The sequence below is a fragment of the Pteropus alecto genome, unplaced genomic scaffold, assembly GCF_000325575.1.
Source record: "Pteropus alecto unplaced genomic scaffold, ASM32557v1 scaffold94, whole genome shotgun sequence".
Lineage (NCBI taxonomy): Eukaryota > Metazoa > Chordata > Mammalia > Chiroptera > Pteropodidae > Pteropus > Pteropus alecto.
The window spans coordinates 4,284,365-4,298,135 of NW_006437736.1; the positions used below are offsets into that span (position 1 = coordinate 4,284,365).

Here is a 13,771-nt window from a genome sequence, read left to right on the forward strand (position 1 = left end):
CGGGCGCTCAACTTTCTCTTCTACCTCGCCCTGGTGGCGGCGGCCGCCTTCTCGGGCTGGTGTGTCCACCACGTCCTGGAGGAGGTCCAGCAGGTCCGGCGCAGCCACCAGGACTTCTCTCGGCAGCGGGAGGAGCTGGGTCAGGGCTTGCAGGGCGTGGAGCAGAAGGTGGGTACCCCTGGCCCCCCTCACCCCGCATCCACCCGGCGGCGGCTCCCGCACCCCCAGCCCGGCCGCCTCGTGCCCCTTCGTGCCCTCCGGGTCGGGCCCCTAGTCTAGCCCAGACCCTCCACGGCCAGTTCCCCGGACGCCCCCACCCGGCCCCCTAGTTGGGAGGCGGTCCCCGGACCCTCTTTGTTAATGGCCGCGGAGGAATCGGCCCCGAGGGATGGATGGACCGCCGCGAGGGTGGGCCAAGGGCCTGTCACAGGACATTAGCGGTGACCTGTAAGGAAGCCGGCAGGCTCTGGGGAGCCCATTCTTCTTGGATTAGGAACCGCTGAATGGACAGAGTTGTGTGAAAGGAGGTTGGAAGGAAAGCCAGCGCATCCCTGGAAGCCTCTGGCAAGGCCGCACGCACCTCGGCTGTCCCAGTGGGAGACATCTGAGCCAGTTTTTAATAGACCCGCGGCCGGGGAAGGAAAAACTAGTAGTCTTATTCATTTGCGAAATTCAAATGAAATATTACATATCCCTAGGCCCCCTTATCTCTTGGACCAGTGTACCCATGCGGGCCTTTGAATCTGCACTCTTCAGCTTTAGAGGACAGGCCCCCAATACTAGGTCATACTGGCGAATAAGACCACTAGGCACATTTATGTGCTGTTTAGAGGGTTTACTTATTATCTAATTCTCATAGCAACCCTGGGAGGGAGGTGAGACTGGCAATTTTGACTCCATCTTCCAGTCCAGAAAATCGAGAGTTAGATTAAGTGAATTGATAAAGACCCCAACCGGCGAGTGGCGGACTGTGTGAGAATGTCTAGGCCACTGGCCAGTTTGTGGTCCACAGGGTGCTATTTCATGTGTGGACGAACCCAACTTTCAACACAGTTGCTTGGCTTCCACCTTTCTGCGTTTTTTTTCCCCACACCAAGTGGAGCTCCCTCAAATCTTATTCCTCCTCCTTCGTCCTCCACTAATGTCATTGCTCAATGAAAGTTCGTTGCCTGATTGAAACAAAAAATCCCGCCACCACTTAGGAGCCCGGAACTGCTGCCTCCTTTCCCAGCATGCTGCCCTTACTGCCAAGTTTCTCTGGAGTGTGTGGGACTAGGAATTTCCTCTTAAGACTGGTGGAGCAACTGGAATGAGTCAGCCTGCTCAGTGTGGCAGGCCATGGGAGGTGACTTTTGTAAGAGAATTAAGTAGGCAGTGCTGCTTTGCCTATCTTGAATGTTAAATCATCCTTAAAAAAATAGACATACTGCCGGAGTGTAATCACCAGGTTCCCATTTTCCTCCCAATCATCCACCCACTTACTGATCAATCATAATATTTATCGAAGTCTGATAGTCATACGGTTCTGCGTAGGCCTTGTGGAGGGTGTGAAGGTGGAAAAGACACAAATTGTATTTGTGAAGCTGCACAGAAGTAGGATTCGTCGGGGGATACCGGGGAACTGTCCAGAAGAGGGGGTGTGGTGTTGGCCTAGGCTTGTATCCTGGTGGCCCGGGTAGAGCCAGTTGAGATCTAGTTGAGATGGATAACTGTCGAGAGAAGGAATGAAGAACACACAGGCAGGGGACCATCTTGAGCATGTTTAAGGGACGGCAAGTGGCTACCCAGCCTGTGATAGAGTAGCATTCAGGAAGTTGTGAGAAGGGCCATTGAGATTGAGGCCCAAACGGGGGCGGTCCTGAGTCCAGGTTGAAGAAATTGGGCTTTATTCTCCTTGCTTCCTCCCTGTCCCTCTTATTTCCTCCTTTCTGGCCCCCCACTCCTCCATCACAGCTATGCACAGAGTACGTTCCTCTTTGGGGCTCAGTTTTCTCTACACAGCGGGGAGGGCCCCGTTTAGATTTTTGAGAATCCACCTAGCTGTAAACTATTGAAATAATGAGCACTATTTTGTTAGTGACCTTTTAATTTACTAGTGTAATCAAGCTATTATTCAATGCCTCATATTTATTGTGCATTCATCTCTTTTACAGCAACCCCAAGAGCTAAGTGCAGTTGACTCTTGAACAACACGGGTTTGAGTGTGAGTCCACTTATATGTAGGTTTTATTTCAGTAAATACATACAGTACTGTAAATGTATTTACCTTATGATTTTCTTAATAACAATTTCTTTTTTCTAGCTTACTTTACTGTGTAAATACAAGTATGTAATACATATAACTTAGAAAACACGTGGTAATTGACCGTGTTGTCAGTAAGGCTTCCAGTCAACAGTAGGCTCTTAGTAGTTAAATTTTGGGGGAGTCAGAAGTTCAGTGGATTTTTGACTGTGTGGGGTCTGGTTCCTCTAACTTTGCACAGTTACCCAATTAGTAGGTGGCAGAGCTAGGATTTAAACCGCAGTTAACTCCTAGAACATTTCCAACCGCTCATCTGTTCATTTTGTTATCTTTCCCATGCCTTGTCTGGTATGTAGTAGGTGTTCAATTAATGCTTATTCCATTGACTTGGAACTCACAGCATGCCCAAAACAGTATTAGGATTTGCCACACTGTGTGGCCACTAATGTCTGTACCTCTGGATAGACAGTAAATAAGTTATTTTGTATCGAGGAGTGAGTAGTGATGGGTCCCCTGACAACCTAAGTTTGAACCCCTTTCTCACTCGATGTGAGGCTTGGTCAGGGGGCAGGGTTAGGTTCTTAGCAGAGACATATATTAACAGCATTATTATTCATAATTAGTATTCACTATTATTATTCATAATTAGTATCATGCTTATAGTGTTATTCATACTTAGCGTTCACATATTAATGCCAGGCATTCTATTAAGTGCTTCACAGCCACCCTCGGAGGCAGGTACCATTTATTAGTACCATTTCACAGATGGGCCAGCTGATCCTGGAGCAGTTGTGTTACTCGTTCATGGTCACATACAGATCCTAAGTGGCAGAGCTGAAGGGCCCAGTTGCCCTGGCAGATCCAGGGTGGCCTAAAGAGATTGTAGGAGTAAGCTTAGGCCTAGTGGGGACAGTTTAATGAGGCTAGTTGCTATTTGTAGAAGAGTGGGTTCTCTGGTCATATTTCTTTGTTGTCCCGTCTTTACTCTGGACCAGGAGTCAGGGCTTTGGGTTTAGGCAGCATCTCCTCCAGTCACTCCGTGCACTTTGAATATGCCTCTGCCCGAGAATTTCACATAGAGGTTAAGAGCTCAGGTTCTGAAATCATATATTCTGGGATTTTGATGCTCAACTCCAACACTTTTCAGTCTGCTCATCTGTAAAATGGTGGTCAATGGGAGCCACCAACTCGTGAGATTATTATGAGGACGTAATGAGATGAAGTCTCAAGTACTTTGCATAATTACTCGTATACAGTAAGTACCCTGTTGAATGTTGTCACCACTACTCCTCCCCCCTCCCCCGCAAGGCTGTAAGCTCCTCGAAGGCAGAGATTCCGTCCTAGTTGTTATTCTATCTCTGGTATCTTGCCTAACACCCACAACATAGTGGGCATCCCACATTTATTGGGGGAACAGAAGCATCCATTGTATATTAATTGTAAGAAAGGTCTTTGCACATAAAGATGAACAACTCATAACAGCATCAGTGTGGGGACAGTTTTCGTGTTCTTTTCATATACTGTTGGAGGTTGGTTGGTTTGCCTTCATCCGTAATTCTGTTCTCTTCTGTTTTACAGTTGGTTTATTTGAATCAGGATCCATTTAAGTCCACACATTACATTTGATTGATAAATCACCTTCATTTCCTCTAATCTGTAATAGTTCCTGTCTTTTCTGTTCTTTGCTGTTGGAGGTTGGTTGGTTTGCCTTCATCCGTAATTTCTGGTCTAGTCTCCTTCCTAGCCATTTGTTAAGAGTCAGCCTCAGTGAGGGGTGACAGGGATCAGAGGGGAAATGGACCAGCTTGGTCTTCATCAGGCTTTGCTCTGTTAATTCTTTTATTCTTTGATTCACTCAGAAAAACACTGATGAACGCCTGCCATGTTGCAGGTACTGTGTTCACCTGGTCACACTCCTATTCTGAGTGCAATGCTTAGAATAGGCAAGCAGTGTGATTACATAACCTAGTTTCAGAGGTGAATTCTCTCCGGTGTCCTTTATGACTCAGGTTATATTTGGTTGGGCAGGGAAATTGTCTAATATTATGGAGTACCTGAGAAACTTAGTCTAATTTGTCTTAAAATCAGACTGGCAGAAGCCAGAAGGGACTTTAGAAACCTGTTTGTTAATAGACAAGGAGCTTGGAACTTGGAAAATGAGTGTGAATTATTTGTGCTCACAGAGTTGGTTATTGACGGGGCTGGAACCAGAGTCCACATGTGTTGTAGTGTTTTTCCTTTGGCACTGGGCCAAGGATGGTCTAGGAATCTCCAGACTTCTGAGCTACTTAAGAAGAAAGATTAAACAATGATGAAGATGATAGTTAGAATTTATTGATCATTCACTATGTGTTAGGCACAGTTTCAGCACTTTACATATATTAGCTCACTTAATCCTCAAAAGACAATTCTGAGAGTCAGGTACTATTTTTGTTCCCATCCTGCACCTAAGGAAACCAAGGCATAGTTAGGTTAAGTATCTTGCCCACAATCACACAGCTAGGAAATGTCCAAGCTAGGATATGAACATAGGCAGTCTCGTTTTAGAGCCCACACTATATTATTTTTTAACTTTTTATCATGGAAATGTTGAAGTATAAACAAAAGAGATCAATATAGGGAATCCCAATTTCAATAATTATCAACTTTTTCTGTTCTTGTTTCAACCCATCACCACCCATCCTGTTTTTTGGGTCTGGAGTCAGAGCAGTTTGACTCTGAAGCACTCTCCTCCACTACCCCGTTGGGTGCCAACCTGGTTTCTCGTGTTCTCCAGATACTCTCAGTATTGGAAAGTGGCCCAGGACTTCTGAATGGCCATAGCATAGGCAGAGAGGCTGGCTTGTCCTTAGTTGGAAGAAGATTCAGTAGGCACAAGTGGGTGCAGGGCTTCAGGAAATGTTATCAGTTCAGTTTTAGGCCCTCTGAAGGGCCCGTGTTGCCTGGCAGACCCAGTGGATAGTGAACTAAGAACTAATTTTAAAATTCATCTTGACTGACACATTAGTTCACCCAAAATATTTTAAGATTAATTTAGGTAAGAGTTCTTTTCTTTCCTCTCCTTGCTGCTTTTCACAAAACACAGTATATCAACTAAGTTAATAATTCTTGATTATCTTCTAATACCCAGACCATAATCAGATTTTCCTGATTCTCTCAAAAATATGTCTCTTTTACAGTTGGTTTATTTGAATCAGGATCCATTTAAGTCCACACATTACATTTGATTGATAAATCACCTTAATTTCCTCTAATCTGTAATAGTTCCTGTCTTTCCTTTAAAATGCCATTTAATTGTTGAAGATCCTGGTTATTTGTCCTGTAGAATTTTCCACATAGTGGATCTGGCTGATCGCCTTCTCGTGCTGCTTCTCTCGTTTGTTTTCTGTGAATTGGTAATGAGAGAGACTTCATAGATTCAAATTAATCATTTCTTTCTTTTCTTTCTGCAAGAAAGTGTTCTAAGAGACACCAGGATAAAGCCTAGGTCATTAGTCATTATACTGTTAGCCTCTCAGTACATTAACCCAGATCCCTGGGGTGGTTCCCAGGACAGACCTTGTTTTGGGTAGAATTTATTTAGAATGAATGTGTAATGGCCAACAAGATCATAATGTATTCACAAAGCCAGAGAATCTAAGGGATCATATGGTCCCTTTTTGCAGGTGAGGACAGTGACTCGTTCAGGGCCATCTGAACGAATCCTTGTTTCTTGCCTCTCGGTCCAGTGTCTCTCATGTGCCTCAGCTTTTTACCTATGAAAACTTGTGAGACTCTTTCAATTGCAGAAGCTAGAAACTCAGCTCAAAGTGGCTTAAAGAGAGAGGGAGGAAGGGAGGGAGAGAGAACGCATTGGCTCAAACCAGAAAGTTGAAAAGCAGATCCCTTTAGGTATAGCTGTATCCAGGGATCAGATTGTGTCTTCAGATTTTGATCGTGCTGTCTCTCAGTTCTGCTTCCCTCTGTTCTGGCTTGATTCTTAGACTGGTGTTCACTCACTGGTCTGAGCAGCTCCGCACTTCCCTTACCCTGTAGCTCGCAATCCCAGAAGAAAGAGAGGTTTCCTTCCCCAGTAGATGTAACAGAAGTTCTGGAATTGACTTTTTGGCCTGCCTTAGGTCACATGCCCATCTCTGGGCTAAGCACTCTGGCTCCAGGTTGGAGGGCAAGGTGGATGGAAGGTGCTGATTGGTCAGGCTTGGGTTACAAACCATCCCTGGAGCATTTGGAGGGGCCCTCAGGTTAGTCTCCCAGACCACATGGATCGTGGAAGGATGATTCTCCCAAGGAAAATTGTGGTGCCATTCTAGAAGAGGAGGGATCTGGAGGCTGGGCAGACCAAAAAAAAAAAAAAAAAAAGTGTCATGTATGTGTGTGTATATAACTCATCAGCTCTCCTCAGCAATAACATATGGATTTTGGTTGCAGGTACAGTCTCTGCAAGCCACATTTGGGACTTTTGAGTCCATCTTGAGAAGCTCCCAACATAAACAAGATCTCACAGAGAAAGTGGTGAAACAAGGGGAAACCGAGATCAACCGGATCAGTGAAGTTCTGCAAAAACTCCAGAATGAGATTCTCAAAGACCTCTCGGATGGCATCCATGTGGTGAAGGACGCCCGGGAGCGGGACTTCACGTCCCTGGAGAACACGGTGGAGGAAAGGCTGACGGAGCTCACCAAGTCCATCAACGACAACATCGCCATCTTCACCGAGGTCCAGAAGAGGAGTCAGAAGGAGATAAATGACGTGAAGGCGAAGGTCGCCTCTCTGGAAGGCTCCGAGGTGTACAAGCAGGATTTGAAAGCCCTGAAGGAAGTTGTGAAGGAAATACAAACCTCTGTGAAGGCCAAAGAGAAGGACATAGCGGCCCTGAGAAGCACTCTGCAGACCATGGAGTCCGATGTCTACACCGAGGTCAAAGAGCTGGTGAGCCTCAAACAGGAGCAGCAGAAGTTCAAGGAAGCGGCGGAGTCGGAGCGCCTCACGCTGCGGGCGCTCACGGAGAAGGTGCTGGGCGCCGGGGAGGCCGCGGCCCGCCTGCCCGAGTTGCTGCGCAGGCTCGAGGCGGAGCTGCGCCAGCTGAAGGCGCAGCCCCTCAGGCCGGACGAAGACGGGCTCCTCAGGAACGCCGACGCCTTGGACGAGCTGCAGAGGAAGAGTCAGGGCTTGGACTCCCGGCTGCAAGCTGTGGAAGGGGGCGTCCAGGCCGCGCAGGCGGCCTCTGCGCGGCACGGCGAGAGCCTGGAGGCCCTGCTGGCGAAGGGCGACGAGTGCGAGCAGCGCCTGGCCGCCGTGCGGGAGCGCCTGGAGGGCCTGGCCGCCGCGGCGGAGGACCAGGGCGGCCTGGCCAGCACAGTGCGGAGCCTGGGGGAGGCGCAGCTCGCGCTCTACGGCGACGTGGAGGAGCTGAAGAGGAGCGTGGGCGAGCTCCCCGGCACCGTGGACGCGCTCCAGAAGGTTCAGGAGCAGGTGCACACGCTGCTGGGCCAGGACCCAGCCCAGGCGGCCCGCCTGCCTCCTCAGGACGTCCTGGACAGACTCTCTTCTCTAGACCACCTCAAATCCTCAGTCAGCCAAGTGGAGTCGGACTTGAAAATGCTCAGGACTGCCGTGGACAGCTTGGTGGCCTACTCAGTGAAAATAGAAACCAACGAGAACAACCTGGAGTCGGCCAAGGGTTTGCTTGATGACCTGAGAAATGACCTGGATAGGTTGTTTGTGAAAGTTGAGAAAATCCATGAAAAAGTCTAAATGAATTGTGTGTGCAGGGTGCGGATTGAAAGTTCAGTTTCTCATGACCAAAAAAAAAAATGTGTTGTTTTCTCCCTCGCGGTCCCCGGTCCCCCACGACGTCCTCATTCCTCGTAAAGAGCAGTGGACGCCACTTGGAACACCAAGGTATTTTGTATTTTCATGCCCGGTTAATTTATTTACGATTATTACCACACACCACTGGTTTCTCAAGTTTTCTGCTTCTCCTTTCGGTCGGTTTCCTGAAGGCCAAGCCCCTGTGAATCAGAGGTGCCTTTTAGCAGGATGTCTCTAGTGTCAGAGAAGAACCATAATGGCTTCAACCGAGGATTAACAGAAGCAGATTAACCTCAAAAAAGCCCGGCTGGCTGGCGGATTTCAAGTCAAAAAACCAGGGGGCGGGGGGAGGAGGCATTTTTCTTTCTAATTGTCTTTGAGAACAATTAATTTTATTATTATTTTTTATACTTCTGGCTGCAGTTTTCATGCGATGTCACTCGTTGTCTTCCACTTTAAACCGGTTAAAACTCAAAAATGTCAGCTCTGAATAAGGACGGGGACAAGCCCCTTGTTTTTTTAGTTGAAAAGAAGCAGCTGCCTGACAGTCGCCTCCCTGGTGTGGGTGTCTTTTTCTTTCCTGAGTCATCCCAGTGATCTCAAAGATAACTAACTATGCAAAGAATCCAGAGGGTTCTGAGTGTGAAGGCACAACACCCCACAGAGTCCCCTGTGACCGATGTGTGTCACCTCTTGGTAGGGTCCCTCAATAATGCGTAGGTTTAGAATCCCCGAAAGGGGTGTCCTTGGATTCTTTCAGGAAGTGTATTATGGGGGCTGTCCACAAAGGCGGCTGTCTCCCTGGGGAATGGAGGCCGAGTCTTTCTATTTAACCGTGACGTCCATGAAGAGGTCTGCTGTCAGAGCCGACCCCCATCTGTGAGGGATGTGTGCATTTTCTGTAGTTGTTTGCTGTTTCCCTTTGAGCTGTACTGTTCTTTAATGGCTGTCTTGCCCTTCAAAAAAGAAAAAAATGAAAAGATTAAAAAAGATTGTTTAGTTTACTGTGAAATGAACTGTATGGCTTATTTACAGTATTTTTAATTCTTAATAAACACTTGAGCTTTGTTACGACTTTTCCAGAGTGTTTACTTCCTGAGAATTTAGTAATTATGATATGTTTTATTAATGTGAAGTATTCAGGATTAGCAAGATAGGTAAATTTTCAATTTTCAGACTTTTTTCAGTTCTAAAACCAAGATGGCCTCATTCTTGGTCCTGGGGACATACTTTTGATTGACTGTTAGTAGGTTTGTTTATATATAGGTCATTGCTTGACTTCAACTCTTGTTAGCTCCAGTGGAGGGTCTCAACCTTGAGTACCCTATTAGAATCTTCGGGGGAGCTTTAACTAAGTGCTTGGGCCCACCTGCATGGATTTGGATCCACTGGGTATAAGGAGGGCTGGCACCCTAGCTGCTGCTAATGTGCAGCCAGGTTTGAGAATCACTGTCTCAGACCGTCTTAGTGACTGTTCCAGTGCAAACTTGGGCATGTTTCCTTTACTTCCCAGGTTACCCTCCACCTATAAAGTGGCATCTAATGAGCACCTTGCTAAGTACTTCATAGGCCTCTCTCTGTTTATTCCTCCTGACATTCCTGGGAGGTAGGTATTCTCATTTTCCATTTTACAGAAAGGCAGCAGGTTGAGAAGCATCATATAAGATCATTAGCTAGGAAGTGGCAGGGCTGAGATTTGAACCCAGTCCCTCTCTGTAACTGGGACAGCATCCTTCCCCTTCCACCAGCACCATCGCAGGGCCACACTGACCTCTGCAGCCCTTGCTGTCCCCTGTTTCAGAGCCTGAGGCTACAGGCTCTTTTTCTCTCCTACCCAAGGAGCGGAGAGGGGCCAGGATCTGAATGCATATGTAGTTTCATGCTCTCCTTTCTGGCCAGAGGGCCCCTCATCTCTGAACTTCCTCTGTCAATCATTCTAGGTCCCTGAGGCATCGTCTTCAAGGCTGCATAACTCTGAGCATGATGTTTTTCCAAAATCAGGATGAGCCCTTTAATAAGTGTTAGAAATCACTTGTATTTTTATTCTAAAGTCTAAGAGTTGATATATATGTTTTAAAAACTAGTTTTGCCCTCATTTGGGGAGGGTGTTAAGCAGCATAAACCCCCATGCATGAAGAAAGTTAAATTCTCTTGGTTTCTTATCAGGTTGGTTGGTTGTGTCAGGCATATTCTTGCTCTTTCTCTTGCCATCATTTCTGCGGTCTGTAATCTCAGACTGTGGAGCGGTTTAATAGATTCTCAATACTAGAATAGAAAACATCTACAAGGGCCAGAGACACAATCAAATATAAATTTTAAGTGGTGAAAATCAAAGGAATGCGTTATAAACTCACATTCCTGATGCTGGGGCAGTTGGAGCTAGATCTACCCCAAATAACAATCACAATTCAATCTTGTTCATGTGTATACTCATTCATTCAAATAACATTTGTTGAGCCCATAGTCAGGTGTTTTGCTAAGCATCAGTGAACTCAAGATGTACGTGACAGGATACTTGTCCTACAGCCAGGTGTAATGGGGCACAGAGGAGGGAGTGGCCAGTTCTGCCAGAGTTGGGTGGGGGTGGTTAGAACAGGTTTGCAAAGGTCTACAGGAAGTCCCTTGGAATGCTTCCACGAGTGATGGGAAACTTCAGGAAATGAGGTTGCCATGCCCTTTGGGGAATATGCACAAGTTATTGAAGGTGTTGATTCAATTGTAGATGGTTTAGCACCATGATCAGACTCCACAGTGAAATTTCCCAGGCGAAACTCTCAGCACGCTGGTGAGAAGGCTGCTCTACCACTTCCTGTGTTAACTTAGAATGGATTAGAATGGAATGACGTGAGGGTGATGATGATGGTGCTGGTGGTGCTGCTGGTGGTGTTGATATGATGATGCCTCACAGAGTGGTTGTAAGGGTTGAATGAGATCATGGGTGGAGAGGGTTTAGTTTAGCACAGCATCTGGCATGTAGTATGAGCTCCAGGGCTTGCTCGTGTGCAGCCAGAGGTTAAAAGATTGAAATACTTGATGTGCCGCTTGGTCAACAGTTGTAGCCTTGAGCCCCCTGAGTGCTTCCCTGGGGACCTCTAGACCGCCTCACAGTCCAGCAACTAATAGGTTAACATCCTGGCACAACAAAGACCTCCAGCACCCAGCTCCAGCCTCGTGGCCAACATCAGTTCTAATGGGTGGGCACCCATGCTTTGCCTGTAGTTAAATATTTTGAAATAACCCTATGTCTTCCTTGAAGCATGCCTCTGAGCTACCGATCTGTTTTTCCAGTAACATCTGGACACACACACACACACCCCATCGGACATCTTACAGGGTTCCAAACTGAACCCTGACTAAGGGGAACCCTTGCTCCCCTCATCCTTGAGCCATAAGCTCAGGAGTCACTCCCTGTTCCCTGCCTCTCTCTTTTCCTGCCTCTGCACACTCATCCGGGTTGAAGCCCTGACGCAGCCACCCCATCGCACTTCTAGCCTTCTCTCCACGTCACTAGATGGTGCTTGAGTTCCAGCAGCAGCCCCCTCTCTGTATCCCCTGCCTGTCAACTGAGTACAGAAACATGGTTCGTGCACCCAGTAGTCATTTCATAATATTCAGAGGACAACATTCTGCCTGACATCTGAGAGATGACTAAGAACAAGGCAGGTATGGTTCCCGCCTTCACGATGCTCCTGGTCCATTTGGGAGGAGACCAGCAGTAAATATTGAAAGAAACAGAGCTAAATGTACAAATTGCAGTATATGTCTTGAGGGAGAGGACCAGCCCCTAACTGGCCTCCCTGTCTCTAGCCTCCCCAGCTCTCATTCAGAGAATTCCACACAGGTGACCAGCATGATCTTTCTCAAAAGAGATCTGCCTGTGTCCCTTCTCTATTAAGCCCTTAAGTGTCTCCCCTTTGGCTTCAAGAGAAAATCCCGGATCCATGGTGTGGTTGAGAAGGAACTTTCTGGCTGCTTTGTCTCCCTGCCATCCAGCCTCATCTTCCATGGATTCTGCTCGTAGCTGCACTGACCAACTGAACCATTCCCCATGTACCTCTTGCTTGGTCACAGTGCCTTCGCACACTCGTCTTCCTCCTACTCAGAGTTCCCTGCCTTCCCGTACCTGAACCATAGGCTGAATTGGGGCGCTCTTCCTAGTTGCCATCCTCCAGGCTTCTTGGTATGACAACGCTCCTCCCTCTGTATTACGGCTGCTTGCTTGTCTGTCTTTCCTTCCCACGGGAGGGTGCACTCTGTGGGTGATAGGGCTGTGTCTTTTATCTCTTTATCCACAGAGATCTCACTGTGCTTGGCCCACATCGATAACAATCGAAACAACATTTATTGAGCAGTTACTGTGTGCCAACCACCGTTCCAAGGGTTTTGCAAGGATCCACATAACTATAGGAGTGAAGGTACTATTATTATTATTATCTTTATTTTACAGATAGAGAAACTGAGGCAGAAAATTTAAATAACTTATTCCAAGTACTCACTAGTCACAAGTAGGAAGTGGTACAGCAAGATTTAGAGTCCGATTGTCTCAGTTAAAAACCTGTGCTCTGAAGTTCTCTAGGACTGGTTTCTCTTCTTCACTTAAAAACACCGAGCACTTTTGAGATTTACTTTTTATTGAAATGTATCTTGTGTGTTTTAAAGGCATACATGTCTGAAGTATACAGCTGAATAAATTTCTACACACGTTATACCATGTACTAACCACCAGATCAAGATATATGCAACATTTTCAGCCTTCCAGAGGCTTCCTGCACCCTGCAGTCAATAGCCCCCCAAGGTCACGACTCTCCTGACTGCCATTGTCACCACAGGCCACTTTTGCCCATTTTTGAATTTCAAATAAATGGAATCACACCAAATAAGGCCTGGTTTCTCCTTAAGAGAAACAACAGCTTTATTGCCATATAATTCATATACCATCCAATCCACCCTATTAAAATGTACAGCCGTTCTTAGTATAGTAATAGAAGGCTGGACACATTTCCTAAACCTTGCCCCATCATATATAAAAATTAAGCAGCACCCAGATGTGCAAAAAGAGCAGCCGTTTGAGTATATACAGACTTTCGAATTGGACGATGCCTTTTGGGGTCTCCATCTTGCTGAGAGGAGGGTGAGGTGTGGTGGAAATGTCTGTCCTCTTGCCTCTCAGGCTGGGTCCACAGCAGGTGGGCAGAGGTGAAAACCGCTGAGGTGGAGGGTTGACTGCCCTACTCCCCGCCCCTTCGGGCTGTATTCGGTCAGGGGGTTGATCCCACAGCAGCTGTTTATTATGAACTGGGCACTGAGGTGCATCTGCTCTGAGGGACCAAAGGTGAGGACTCCTCTCATTGGAGACACAGGGGACACAGATACGTAAGTGGCACTGAAATCAGGTGCAGTGTGAACTGTGCAATGGTGAAGGGGTACATATAGGTGGGACTGATGAGGTCTTGGACTTTTGTTGCTGTTGGCTGCCCAGTCCTTTATTTTTCTTTAGAGAATCATCCCTTCTCCACTCTTGATCTGGCTCTGATGAGACTGACTGGGAGGAGCACATGACCCCCGTTGGGCCAGTGAAAAACCCCATCTCCCCGTTTGACTTGTTCAAGATGAACACACGCCCTAACCTGGTCCATTGACTGCTGCCGGAACTTTCCAAAAGGGGTGCTCTTCATCCCCTGGGGCTGCCAAGCTGGTATGAAATAAGCCTAGAGCCAC

The 13,771-nt window shown here is 47.0% G+C and overlaps 1 protein-coding gene and 1 long non-coding RNA gene across 2 annotated transcripts; both read left to right on the forward strand.

Annotated features, from left to right (window-relative positions):
* Positions 1 to 3: 3 nt before the first annotated feature.
* CKAP4 (cytoskeleton associated protein 4) lies at positions 4 to 9,127 on the forward strand (the record flags this gene model as incomplete). Its single annotated transcript, XM_006914700.2, has 2 exons — positions 4 to 168; positions 6,671 to 9,127. Coding segments are annotated over 2 exons (1,491 nt in total), but the record flags the coding sequence as incomplete, so codon positions are not given.
* On the forward strand, positions 177 to 6,601 carry LOC112481889. The gene is made up of 2 exons (XR_003047098.1): positions 177 to 3,771; positions 3,937 to 6,601. It is a non-coding gene; the product is annotated as an uncharacterized LOC112481889 (long non-coding RNA).
* Positions 9,128 to 13,771: the final 4,644 nt, after the last annotated feature.